This window comes from Schistocerca serialis, chromosome 2 (genome assembly GCF_023864345.2).
Source record: "Schistocerca serialis cubense isolate TAMUIC-IGC-003099 chromosome 2, iqSchSeri2.2, whole genome shotgun sequence".
Taxonomy (NCBI): Eukaryota; Metazoa; Arthropoda; class Insecta; order Orthoptera; family Acrididae; genus Schistocerca; species Schistocerca serialis.
The window spans coordinates 310,538,171-310,552,566 of record NC_064639.1 but is presented as its reverse complement, the minus strand read 5'-3'; the positions used below and the strand labels follow the sequence as shown (position 1 = coordinate 310,552,566).

The 14,396-nt window shown below is 41.5% G+C and overlaps 1 protein-coding gene across 4 annotated transcripts in view; it reads right to left on the bottom strand.

The window, feature by feature from the left end:
- Positions 1–339: 339 nt before the first annotated feature.
- The window catches only part of LOC126457092 (suppressor of hairless protein), a 210,918-nt gene continuing 196,861 nt past the window's right edge, over positions 340–14,396 (bottom strand). For all 4 annotated transcript variants that reach the window (XM_050093119.1, XM_050093120.1, XM_050093122.1 and 1 more), the window contains exon 2: positions 340–3,379. In XM_050093119.1, coding sequence (XP_049949076.1) covers positions 1,709–3,199 — 1,491 coding nt within the window. In that variant the 5' untranslated portion in view covers positions 3,200–3,379 and the 3' untranslated portion in view covers positions 340–1,708. The remainder of the gene's footprint in view (positions 3,380–14,396) is intronic.

Below are 14,396 nucleotides of genomic sequence, written 5' to 3'. Positions count from 1 at the left end.
TGTGAAGGTAAAAGACAAGCTTTAGTGTGTATAACACCAGTCCTATTATCATACTGTCGGTGTACACAATCATGACACTAAGCTATACGAATGTACTCAGAGAAAAAAATGATGTGTCATTTGTTTCTCATAGGTTTGTCAAGTAATGTTCTTAATTAGAATGTAATGATATTCTAACAATTTTGATTAATTATTGTATACTGCAAGTTGGAAATGCCGATGAATATCACGTTGCCGAAAGATTCTACTCTAATCGAGTATCAATTACCAAGATGTTGATAGACAGCATATATTTTACTCTAAAGAATACAGAAAAGGAAGCAATGAAACAACTCAGGGTTAAAATTGGATGCAAATATATATTTTTAAACATACACTCATTTCACAAAACTGGCAACTTTCATACTTCCACACTCAGTTTCACTATTTTATAGCATATAATCTTTCATTAAATAACAAAAACACGGCAAAAAAATCAATAACACAATTGAAGAAAATTAAAACCACTCTGCCAAAAAGCTGTATCTATACAGGTGGGGGTGTAGGTGGTGACATTTTAATTCTGCAGGTAAATTCAAATACAGCATTCACTAAGTAGAATTCACATTAAATTGTGTTCATAATACATTATTTGTCAATTCTTATAAAGAGCTAACTACATCACTGCAATGCAAAATTATAGATATATATATATACTCCTATATAAAATTGTACTGTACATTTCTACCGCTCTTAATAAAAATATAAATTTGTGTCATTTATTTATAAGTATTAGTATATAAATGCAGTTACATTTTATTGCTGTTGTCAGTGTGAATCACCCTCAACCAATTTTTTATGCAGCAATGTTGTCCGCAGAATCACAGACCACCACTTTGACATCTCTTATCAGTTTCATACATTTATGAACATATTTGTGAAAATGTCTAAAGCAAAGAAAACTACATAAGAATCACATAGGACTATATTTAGGCCTTGTGTTTTAATTTTTTGAATACATATCCAAATCACAAAAAAATATTGAATTATTACTGGAATAAAGTATTCTATAGCTCACAATGAATTTTAGTTTTACACTGTAACTATATAATATAGTTTGTATAAGAAAAGAATGAATTTTCATAATCCTGATGATGTTTTAAAAGCTGTGGTTTCCTTATGCAAAATTCAAGACCTTCAGAAACACTATTTTTTTTTTATTTATTTACCACAATGATTGGTGCAGTTAGCCCATAGTATAGAAGTATATATTTTACATCTCAGTCTGAATTGTAACATACAAACACACAAGGCCATTTATAAAATAGCTGTCTTTTGTTTATTTTAATGTATATTTTTATGCTGTCATATTTGTCATTTTTATGTTCGCTTGTATATAAGCAAGATAAACGATTTTCTGCTATAAAGGACTCCGTCTCTGATAAGTAAATACATTACTTAAGACATTACAAAACAATACAATACACATTGTATAATACAAAAATTACAGTCAACTAGATCATAAATGTTACTCACATTAATGATCAGGTTCAAATGAAATAAAATAAGTTTAATTCTCTGTGACATATATGTCTTTAGGAATCTGCAATTTATCACATGGATAGACAAAGCATAATCTGATTGTAATACAAGAGAGTGCTCTTTACAATACCTAGGCTCTGTCATACACCTTACATATCTACAAGTGCTTTTACGAAGTAAGTCTTTTTCACAGTCCTCCTTGAGGAGGAGGATGGTGACCCCAAGCCATATCGGGCAATGCTGGCATTCGACTGGTTTGGCCACTTCGCATAATGTCTTCTGCCGGTGGACAATGCGGTCTCGGGCCGGGCTCTGGGGTATAGGTGAATGTCAAGCCCGTCGCATAAATAATCCCATCATTTCTTACCAAAGAAACGGGTACTTGTGTCGGCTGACGCACCCACAACCACTCCCCTCTGAATGACGAGATTTCAGGCACTACACATAACATACTCTCCTGGCACCTATACATTGTTTCAGCTTCTACATCTCCAAACCACACTTGTAGGTTAGGTGTGAAATTTTCACCAGTAAGTTCGAGCATTGCGACATCACCTCCTCCATTCAAATGCAAGCTGTGAACGACTGGAACTGGAGTCACTGGAGCACGAACTGGTCCCATGCCTTCAAAAAACTGATACTCTGCTTTATCAGTACTAATAATAGTCCAACATGCACCATCATTTATCATTTCCTTATTTGGTTCCTTTGGGCAAGGTGTTGCTTGAAACTGTATAATTCGTTCTTGTGACAAACACAAGTACATCCTTTCAGTATCTTTCATATAAAAAGCACATTTGTGCAGCTGAGACACTGGATCATCTGCTTCTAAGAGTGCCATCTGTTTATCAACTTTGCGTATTATGAGCCGTGGAAGAGCCATACCGGTGACACTGCAAACAAGTTTCACTGTACTTCCGTAGTGCACATAACCATCACGAACTGCGAATTCCTCCGACTCCGATTCGTTGTCGTCCAGCAGGTGAATTGTAAATGCTCCCCACTGTGTTGAACTTGCATGAAAGTTGCCATTTTCGACATGAAGGTATCTTGTGCTTACAGTCTGAGAGCGAAGTCTATTGAAGAGAGCCACTTTGGTACCACTAGCTATGCACAGATCAGCGTTCTTCAGAGACTGCTTCTTTTTCGATGGTTTTGATATCACTTTGATTCTTTTGCTATGAAAAACGCCTATGTCATGGCCATTTCCATAGAACATTTTCACAGAGAGCATGAAATGTTTACGTTTATCTGAATCTGAAATGTACAGTGTTTTTGCAGCACAATACTGCTTACCATTGTTCAAGTCCAGCTGCTGCATATCTTGGTCAGAGTTTCCAATACCAATAAATGCACAAAGTTGAGCTGCTTGTTCTGTTTCTCCCTCTCTCAGCATTTGCTCCTGGCGCATCCTCCACCCTTCACCAAAAAGGTATATACAGGGAGGCGGACAGAAAAAGCGTTTCTCATTTCCATAAGATTTCTGGGCTACTTTGGCATGAAGTATCACGATCACCATATCACTTCTCTCCCTCAAATACCTTTCCATTGCCTCCCTAGTAAGTCTCTGCTCATCTGGTCTGTACAACATGGAACTGAACCTTTCAAAGAAATTTGGTGGTGAAGGTGGAGTTTGCATACTATGCGCCATAGTGGGGAGTCCAAACTGGTGAGGCATTGTGGTGCTGTCTCAAAGGGACACAGGAACTCCAGCTTCTGTGTAATGAGATGTTATTACACACTCTTCATGAAGCATGGTCATTAGTTACCTCTCATGTGGGCAATGTATGCAGAGCCAATGACCAACATCAGCAGTTCGCCGTCCTCTTCCGAAAGGAGTGAAATGGGTTTCAGGAAACTGAAAAACAGAAAAAGAAAATGTTAACATTTTATATAAAATATTCAAACAAGAAATCTCTGTGTTGGATACGCCTCATCATTTCACATATAAACATATGACGTACTTCTGAATATAAATTTAATCAAATTAGAGGAAGTTCACACAAAACATTTAAACAAATCACTCTGTATATGCCAGTCAAGGTTCATTTACAAAATTTTACATTGTTATTTCTCTTTAGCATATTCATTTGGGAGTTGCTTTGCATTTCCAAGCAATAAGAGATCTCCTTCCATATTGATTTTAATTGAGATTTAATTTTAACGTATAATTAATCTACAAAGTGGGTACTTTACTTCAACATACTACTGCAATGAGGCTGTATAAGATTTAATATATGGAAAACTGCGTAAAATTCATGAGACTGTTTCTTGGCAGAGGATATAATTTTTACAAATAGTACAACTATCAAGAGATGTATGTCCATAGGCTTACTACATCCAGAATTAGGTAACATAAAAGTTAACTGGATCAGAATATGTCATGCTGTAAAATAACTGTCAGCGAAGGTTCCTCTGGGTTCAGATACAGGAGAAGGCCATTGCAAACACTATTAAAATGTTGGTACAGTTATTTTACATCACGATGCTGTTCTACATACAGTAAACCTTCATTAAATCTGCACCCGAGAGGTAAAAGGGTATGCATTCCAGTTTTCATGTGGCCCAAATTTGGCAGTGGTCCCTGATCTGACCATGGACTGGAGATGGAATTCTGGCTTTCTACGATAAATGAAACAGCATACGGGTATTACAAAAATGGCTGTAAGCTAGAATTGTGGTTGTATGACTTGAGCTCCTTAACTTTTCAGGAATGGGTTGGAATGCAGTTACAGATGTGATTACATTTATGACTGATCAGGTGCGTACTGAGACATTATGATTATTGAAACATTACAAAGTCCTTCAAAATGAATTATCTTCTAACAATTTTGTGCATGATGGAAAACCAGCAGCAAAAACCAAAACTTTCTAAATTTGCACACTGATCACATGTTGCTCATGACAGATCACACATTGGATCATCGGTACGGAATAACAACTGTCATTCTCCATGGTAAGAAGGGCGTGGGTTGCAAGGGTGGACCATGAAGAAGTACGATAGGTATGGGAGCAATGTGAGAGGAATAACTGTGTTCGATCAGAGAGGATTAATAACTAAAACTTTACAATGTATCACCATATAGTTACAAATTCATACCTTTCCTAAACGCCAACATCCATTGTCATATTTGAATCTGCTTTCCATGGTCACTGCTAAGTCCTGGTATTTGATTTATCATTTATCACTTCTTCCCCCTTGACAATGATTTGTTAATGTGCGAAACATCAAGCTGAACCAAGGTTTGGTGCAAACATTATAGTGTTGGTTCCCCAATAAAAAATGGATCCGCAAAATTACAGACCATTATTGTTAGCATTGGTTTGTTGCAGAATTCCTGAGCTTATTGTAAATTCGCATATGATAAATTTTCTTAACACACAAAACTTCTGTTCACAGATCAGCATGGATTTAGAAGGGATCTCTCGTGCAAAACTAAAGCTTACCCTTTTCTCGCATGATATCCTACAAAGAACGGAAGAAGGGCAACAGGCAGATTCTATATTGCTAGATTTCCAGAAAGCATCTGATGTGGTGCCCCACTGCAGTGTTAGTGTAGGTCCGAGCACATGGAATAGATTCTCAGATAGTTCAAAGGTCTGAGGCAGGCAATGTAAAATCACCTCCAATATGACCACACCTAGTAAATCACTGATTTGTTCAAACCCACCTTCGAGTCAATGAAAGCTTTATGCACTTACTTTATTAACTTAAAAATTCTTTCACCACTTTATGCAGTACTGAAACACTGCTTGTCCAAGTTCTACATCTGTATGTCCCCAGTTATCATAAAAAATTCTGTTTTCAGACTGTGGACAATAGTGATATGTAGGACCACATTTCTCAAGTGAATTTCTCAAGTTTTATTTTTATGAATTTCTCATGTTTCAACTTCATGGTCATTGTGCAAGATGCATGTTGGACAAAGCTGCCAGATATTTTCTCATATGTTGAAATTTAAATGTAGATTTTGTTCCAAAAAGTATTTCCTCAGACATCATCTCAATCTTTCATTAAATACTGTATAGAACACATCTGAAATTGGTTAAGTCTTTGATTTTGATCTGATTTTATTGTTCCGTATGAAACTGTCAATGCTCCTAATTAGATGCTCTAAAAGAATTCACCACAAGTCTGATTATCTGGCTTTTGCTAAAGGATACTACATGCACAAAGCTATACAACCATTGAAAACTGTTAGGGACAAAGTTACACACGTGGTAGAGCATCCTAAATTGTTTTGAGATTAGGAAACAAATGTTTAGTTTTTCTAATCGCAAGAAAAATGTATAAAACACTTGGAAAGCAATAGCAACTGTTCAAAATGCTAACCACAAGTCTCAGTGCAAGCATGCCACTTACATGGTGGAGGTACCTCATACTGATACTAGTCATTCCCTTTCCTGTTCCACTCGTAAATGGAGTGAGGGGAAAATGCTGATCTAAAAGCCTCTGTAAAAGCCCTAATTTCTCTTATTCTGTCTCCATTGTCCTCACAGTCTCCATTGTCCTCACACAAAATATATGTTGGTGGTAGCAGAATCATTCTGGAGTCTGCTGCAATGTCGTTTCTCTATAAATTTTCACAATAGTGTTTCATGAAATGAATGAAATCTTCCCTCCAGGGATTCCCATTTGAGTTCACAAAGCACCTCTGGAATAATTGCACACTGTCAAACCTGCCACTATCAAATCTAGCAGCAAGCCAGTGAACCGCCCTAATATCTTCCTTTGATCCGACCTTCTAGGGATTCCGAAAACTTTAACAGTGCTCAAGGACGGTTTGCACAAACGTTATGTACATTATCTCGTTTATCACTGAACTATACTTTCCTAGAATTCTCCCAATAAACTGTAGTTGAGTATTTGTCTTCCCCATTACCAAACTTATGTACTCATTCAATTTCATACTGCTCTGCAATGTTACGCATAGATATTTAATCAAGGTGACTGTGTCAAGCAACACACCATTAATACTATATTCCAACATTATAGGATTGTTTTCCCTACTCATCTGCATTAACTTACATTTTCCACATTAAGAGCTAGTTGCCATTCATCACACCACATAGAAATTCTAATTCATCCTGTATGCTTCTGCAATCACTCAACGATGATACATCTTGCCAAACCGTTACAGATTGATGCTTACCCTCCACTCAGGTCATTTATCTAAACAGATGATGAGAGCCATCCTATGTTGTTTGCTGGTGGCACTCCTGATGATACCCTTGTCAGATGAACACTTGCCATACAGGACAATGTATGTAACTGTACTATTTACCAGTTGTTCAAGCAAATTGCATGTCTGAGAATCTATTCCATGCGCTCGGACCTACATTAACACTGCAGTGGGGCACCACATCAAATGCTTTCTGGAAATCTAGCAATATAGAATCTGCCTGTTGCCCTTCTTCCATTGTTTGTAGGATATCATGCGAGAAAAGGGTAAGCTTTAGTTTTGCACAAGAGATGCCTTCTAAATCCGTGCCGATCTGTGATCAGAAGTTTTATGTCTTAAGAAAATTTAACATAAGCAAATTTACAATAAGCTCAGGAATTCTGCAACAAACTAATGCTAAGAATAATGGTCTGTAATTTTGCGGGTCCATTTTTTTCCCCTTCTTACGTACAGGAGTCGTCTATGCTCTTTATCGAGTCACTTAGGACTTTGCCGTGGGCAAGAAATCAATGATAAATGCAAGCTAAGGAAGAGGCCAGTGCCAAACTGCACTCTCTGTAAAACTAAATTGGTATTCGATTTGGAGTTAATTTATTCCTAGTACTATTCAAACGAACATGACTTAATGCATTGTTAAAATCACACAGAGCTGGCAAACATTCTCAACACAAAAGTATTCACACAAGAGTTTCACAAGAATGCAATAGAAGGTGTGACAGATAATTCATCAACAAACCCGTCAACTTTCTTGTGAAATTCACATTCCTAAGAAAAGATCTGGTAAGCATTGGTGGGATGGCAATGAAACCCCTATCATAAACAATACGTGCAAGGCATGGATCCAATTATGATGATAACAGAGTCTAGTTTTGGCTATGGATTATATTATAATGCGCTCACAATATTTAAGACATTGTTGTTACAAACACACCTGACTGTATTGGCAGTATAGACACAGAAATTAGTGATCATGATATCAAAGTGACAATTTTTAGTAAAGTTAATAAAGACATCAAGAAGGCTTGATGAGTATGTATGCTGGAACAAGCAGATGAATGCAACGATGAAAAAATCGAAAAATCGCAACACCGAAAAATAATTAATGTAGAGTAATGAAGTTTTGGTCATACATTTGTCTAAGTAACCTATTTAAGTGATTAAATTTATCAAAAAACAAAGATGATGTGACTTACCAAACGAAAGTGCTGGCAGATCGAAAGACACACAAACAAACACAAACATACACACAAAATTCAAGCTTTCGCAACAAACTGTTGCCTCATAAGGAAAGAGGGAAGGAGAGGGAAAGACGAAAGGATGTGGGTTTTAAGGGAGAGGGTAAGGAGTCATTCCAATCCCGGGAGCGGAAAGACTTACCTTAGGGGGAAAAAAGGACGGGTATACACTCGCGCGCACACACACACATATCCATCCACACATATACAGACACAAGCAGACATATTTAAAGACAAAGGGTTTGGGCAGAGATGTCAGTCGAGGCGGAAGTGCAGAGGCAAAGATGTTGATGAATGACAGGTGAGGTATGAGTGGCGGCAACTTGAAATTGGCGGAGATTGAACCTGGTGGGTAACGGGAAGAGAGGATATATTGAAGAGCAAGTTCCCATCTCCGGAGTTCGGATAGGTTGGTGTTGGTGGGAAGTATCCAGATAACCCGGACGGTGTAACACTGTGCCAAGATGTGCTGGCCGTGCACCAAGGCATGTTTAGCCACAGGGTGATCCTCATTACCAACAAACACTGTCTGCCTGTGTCCATTCATGCGAATGGACAGTTTGTTGCTGGTCATTCCCACATAGAATGCATCACAGTGTAGGCAGGTCAGTTGGTAAATCACGTGGGTGCTTTCACACGTGGCTCTGCCTTTGATCGTGTACACGTTACGGGTTACAGGACTGGAGTAGGTGGTGGTGGGAGGGTGCATGGGACAGGTTTTACACCGGGGGCGGTTACAAGGATAGGAGCCAGAGGGTAGGGAAGGTGGTTTGGGGATTTCGTAGGGATGAACTAACAGGTTACGAAGGTTAGGTGGACGGTGGAAAGACACTCTTGGTGGAGTGGGGGGGATTTCATGAAGGATGGATCTCATTTCAGGGCAGGATTTGAGGAAGTCGTATCCCTGCTGGAGAGCCACATTCAGAGTCTGGTCCAGTCCCGGAAAGTATCCTGTCACCAGTGGGGCACTTTTGTGGTTCTTCTGTGGGAGGTTCTGGGTTTGAGGGGATGAGGAAGTGGCTCTGGTTATTTGCTTCTGTACCAGGTCGGGAGGGTAGTTACAGGATGCGAAAGCTGTGGTCAGGTTGTTGGTGTAATGGTTCAGGGATTCCGGACTGGAGCAGATTCGTTTGCCACGAAGACCTAGGCTGTAGGGAAGGGACCGTTTGATGTGGAATGGGTGGCAGCTGTCATAACGCAGGTACTGTTGCTTGTTGGTGGGTTTGATGTGGACGGACGTGTGAAGCTGGCCATTGGACAGATGGAGGTCAACGTCAAGGAAAGTAGTGTGGGATTTGGAGTAGGACCAGGTGAATCTGATGGAACCAAAGGAGTTGAGGTTGGAGAGGAAATTCTGGAGTTGTTCTTCAATGTGAGTCCAGATCATGAAGATGTCATCAATAAATCTGTACCAAACTTTGGGTTGGCAGGCCTGGGTAACCAAGAAGGCTTCCTCTAGGCGACCCATGAATAGGTTGGCGTACGAGGGGGCCATCCTGGTACCCATGGCTGTTCCCTTTAATTGTTGGTATGTCTGGCCTTCAAAAGTGAAGAACTTGTGGGTCAGGATGAAGCTGGCTAAGGTAATGAGGAAAGAAGTTTTAGGTAGGGTGGCAGGTGATCGGCGTGAAAGGAAATGCTCCATCGCAGCGAGGCCCTGGACGTGCGGAATATTTGTGTATAAGGAAGTGGCATCGATGGTTACAAGGATGGTTTCCGGGGGTAACAGATTGGGTAAGGATTCCAGGCGTTCGAGAAAGTGGTTGGTGTCTTTGATGAAGGATGGGAGACTGCATGTAACGGGTTGAACGTGTTGATCTACGTAGGCAGAGATACGTTCTGTGGGGGCTTGGTAACCAGCTACAATGGGGCGGCCGGGATGATTGGGTTTGTGAATTTTAGGAAGAAGGTAGAAGGTAGGGGTGCGAGGTGTCGGTGGGGTCAGGAGGTTGATGGAGTCAGGTGAAAGGTTTTGCAGGGGGCCTAAGGTTCTGAGGATTCCTTGAAGCTCCGCCTGGACATCAGGAATGGGATTACCTTGGCAAACTTTGTATGTGGTGTTGTCTGAAAGCTGACGCAGTCCCTCAGCCACATAGTCCCGTACCACGGTCGTCGAACCCTTGTCCACCGGAAGAATTACGATGGACCGGTCAGCCTTCAGATCACGGATAGCCTGGGCTTCAGCAGTGGTGATGTTGGGAGTAGGATTAAGGTTTTTTTTAAGAAGGATTGAGATGCAAGGCTGGAAGTCAGAAATTCCTGGAAGGTTTGGAGAGGGTGATTTTGAGGAAGAGGAGGTGGGTCCCGCTGCGACGGAGGACGGAACTGTTCCAGGCAGGGTTCAATTTGGATAGTGTCCTGGGGAGTTGGATCATTGGGAGTAGGATTAGGATCATTTTTCTTCATGGCAAAGTGATATTTCCAGCAGAGAGTACGAGAGTAGGACAGTAAATCTTTGACGAGGGCTGTTTGGTTGAATCTGGGAGTGGGGCTGAAGGTGAGGCCTTTGGATAGGACAGAGGTTTCGGATTGGGAGAGAGGTTTGGAGGATAGGTTAACTACTGAATTAGGGTGTTGTGGTTCCAGATTGTGTTGATTGGGATTTTGAGGTTTTGGAGGGAGTGGAGCTGGAAGTGGGAGATTGAGTAGATGGGAGAGACTGGGTTTGTGTGCAATGAGAGGAGGTTGAGGTTTGCTGGAAAGGTTGTGAAGGGTGAGTGAGTTGCCTATCCGGAGGTGGGAAACCAGGAGATTGGATAGTTTTTTGAGGTGGAGGGTGGCATGCTGTTCTAATTTGCGGTTGGCCTGTAGGAGGATGCTCTGAACAGCCGGTGTGGATGTGGGAGAGGAAAGATTAAGGACTTTTATTAACGATAGGAGTTGACGAGTGTGTTCATTGGCTAAGTTGATGTGTAGGTGAAGGATTAGGTGGGTGAGGGCAATGGATTGTTCAGTTTGGAACTGGTATAGGGACTGATGGAAACAAGGGTTGCAGCCAGAGACGGGAACTTTAAGTGTGAGGCCTTTGGGGGTTATGCCAAATGTCAGACAAGCCTGAGAAAATAAAATATGCGAGCGTAATCTGGCTAGGGTGAAGGCATGTTTGCGGAGGGAATGTAAATAAAACTTAATGGGGTCGTTGTGGGGGTGTTGTGAGGGTGACATGGTATTGGAAGGTGGAAATTGTAACATGAGGCTGAAATGAAAATAAAAATATATGGGGAGAGATAAAGGTGAACTGGAACGTAACTGGAGATCTGGTGTGAAAAAGGCGAAAAGGTGTTGGTTACAGCTGGGCTGTGTTGGACTTGGGTTGGTAGACAACGATGTGCACAAAGGTTAGGTGGTTGTGTTGCCGCCAAAACACGCTAAAGGACGGAGAAATTCGGGAAAATTTCGAAAAAACTTCGTGTAATGTATTAAAAGGAGTGGTTTTGTGGTGGCAGATTATGAAAATGAGGCTAACAATTGTCTGACGGAAGAAATAATGACGTTAAAACCTGTGGGAAGCGGCTAAAAATTATCAGTGATGTGGGAAAAACGGAAATGGAAATAAAGCGAAAGTTATTAGAAATAGCCGAAATGGTTGTTTAAAAGGTGAAAGGAACTGTTTGTGAACTAGAAACGGTGGATTTCATAGCCGCGGTAGTGTTGAAAGCGGCAAAAAAAAATATTTTTTTTTTTGGTTATGGTTTGGAAGTGAGTTACGTATTATTGAGTATATATAGGCGGGATAAAATTGTACAGCAGATTACGGTAAAAAGGAGAAGGTGAATACAAAGTGAAACTACTGGCAAAAACACAAGGAGAAAATAAAGACGACAGGAAAGATTTCGAAATGCAACAATGACAATAACAAACGTAATTGTTGGGTTCAATTAATGATATTAATTTAATAGAGGGAAACATTCCACGTGGGAAAAATTTATCAAAAAACAAAGATGATGTGACTTACCAAACGAAAGCGCTGGCAGGTCGAAAGACAGGCCAGACATACCAACATTTAAAGGGAACAGCCATGGGTACCAGGATGGCCCCCTCGTACGCCAACCTATTCATGGGTCGCCTAGAGGAAGCCTTCTTGGTTACCTAGGCCTGCCAACCCAAAGTTTGGTACAGATTTATTGATGACATCTTCATGATCTGGACTCACATTGAAGAACAACTCCAGAATTTCCTCTCCAACCTCAACTCCTTTGGTTCCATCAGATTCACCTGGTCCTACTCCAAATCCCACGCCACTTTCCTTGACGTTGACCTGCCACTTTCCTTGACGTTGACCTCCATCTGTCCAATGGCCAGCTTCACACGTCCGTCCACATCAAACCCACCAACAAGCAACAGTACCTGCGTTATGACAGCTGCCACCCATTCCACATCAAACGGTCCCTTCCCTACAGCCTAGGTCTTCGTGGCAAACGAATCTGCTCCAGTCCGGAATCCCTGAACCATTACACCAACAACCTGACCACAGCTTTCGCATCCTGTAACTACCCTCCCGACCTGGTACAGAAGCAAATAACCAGAGCCACTTCCTCATCCCCTCAAACCCAGAACCTCCCACAGAAGAACCACAAAAGTGCCCCACTGGTGACAGGATACTTTCCGGGACTGGACCAGACTCTGAATGTGGCTCTCCAGCAGGGATACGACTTCCTCAAATCCTGCCCTGAAATGAGATCCATCCTTCATGAAATCCCCCCCACTCCACCAAGAGTGTCTTTCCACCGTCCACCTAACCTTCGTAACCTGTTAGTTCATCCCTACGAAATCCCCAAACCACCTTCCCTACCCTCTGGCTCCTATCCTTGTAACCGCCCCCGGTGTAAAACCTGTCCCATGCACCCTCCCACCACCACCTACTCCAGTCCTGTAACCCGTAACGTGTACACGATCAAAGGCAGAGCCACGTGTGAAAGCACCCACGTGATTTACCAACTGACCTGCCTACACTGTGATGCATTCTATGTGGGAATGACCAGCAACAAACTGTCCATTCGCATGAATGGACACAGGCAGACAGTGTTTGTTGGTAATGAGGATCACCCTGTGGCTAAACATGCCTTGGTGCACGGCCAGCACATCTTGGCACAGTGTTACACCGTCCGGGTTATCTGGATACTTCCCACCAACACCAACCTATCCGAACTCCGGAGATGGGAACTTGCTCTTCAATATATCCTCTCTTCCCGTTACCCACCAGGGTTCAATCTCCGCTAATTTCAAGTTGCCGCCACTCATACCTCACCTGTCATTCAACAACATCTTTGCCTCTGCACTTCCGCCTCGACTGACATCTCTGCCCAAACCCTTTGTCTTTAAATATGTCTGCTTGTGTCTGTATATGTGTGGATGGATATGTGTGTGTGTGCGTGCGCGAGTGTATACCCGTCCTTTTTACCCCCTAAGGTAAGTCTTTCCGCTCCCGGGATTGGAATGACTCCTTACCCTCTCCCTTAAAACCCACATCCTTTCGTCTTTCCCTCTCCTTCCCTCTTTCCTTATGAGGCAACAGTTTGTTGCGAAAGCTTGAATTTTGTGTGTATGTTTGTGTTTGTTTGTGTGTCTTTCGATCTGCCAGCACTTTCGTTTGGTAAGTCACATCATCTTTGTTTTTTGATAAATTTTTCCCACGTGGAATGTTTCCCTCTATTATATTAATATTTAAGTGATTAACAATGCATGATCACAAGTTAATGTAAATGTGTGGTAAGTCATTGGCAATGTGAAATGCTGGTACATTAATAATTGGCATAGCTACCAGAATGTTGAATGCAAGCATGCATTGTATTGTAAACTCAGATGTCAGTTTGCGGGTTGGAGTTAGATGCCTGTTGCATTTGGTTGGTCAATACAGGGACGTTTAATGCGGTTTGTTGACGACACTGGAGTTGTCATCCGATGATGTCTCATAGTTCTTGACTGGAGACAGATCTTGTGATCAAGCACGCCAAGGCAACATATAGACACTCTGTAGAGCAAGTTGGCTTACAGCGGCGGTATTTGGTTCAGTGTTATCCTGTTGGAAACATTCCATGCAATGCTGTTCATGAAGGGCAGCACAACAATTCGAATAACTAGACTTACATACAAATTTGAAGTCAGTGTGCATGGGATAACCATGAGAGTGCTCCTGCTGTCATATAAAATCTCCAGTGTATGTCCAGTGTGTCTAATACACATGCAGGTTGGTTACAAGCTTGTAACTGGCCTCCTCCTAAAAATCCACGGTCATCACTGGCACTGAGGCAGAACCAGCTTTCATCACGAAACACAACATATCTCTACCTTGCCCTCCAATGAGCTCTCAATTGATACCACTGAAGTAACAAGGGGCGGTGGTTTGGGGTCAGTGGAATGCATGCTACAGGGCATCCGACTCAGAGCCGTCAAAGGATCCAAACAGTTCATTGTTCTACTGTTGTACCAACTGCTTGTCAAATTGCTGCTGGTGCTG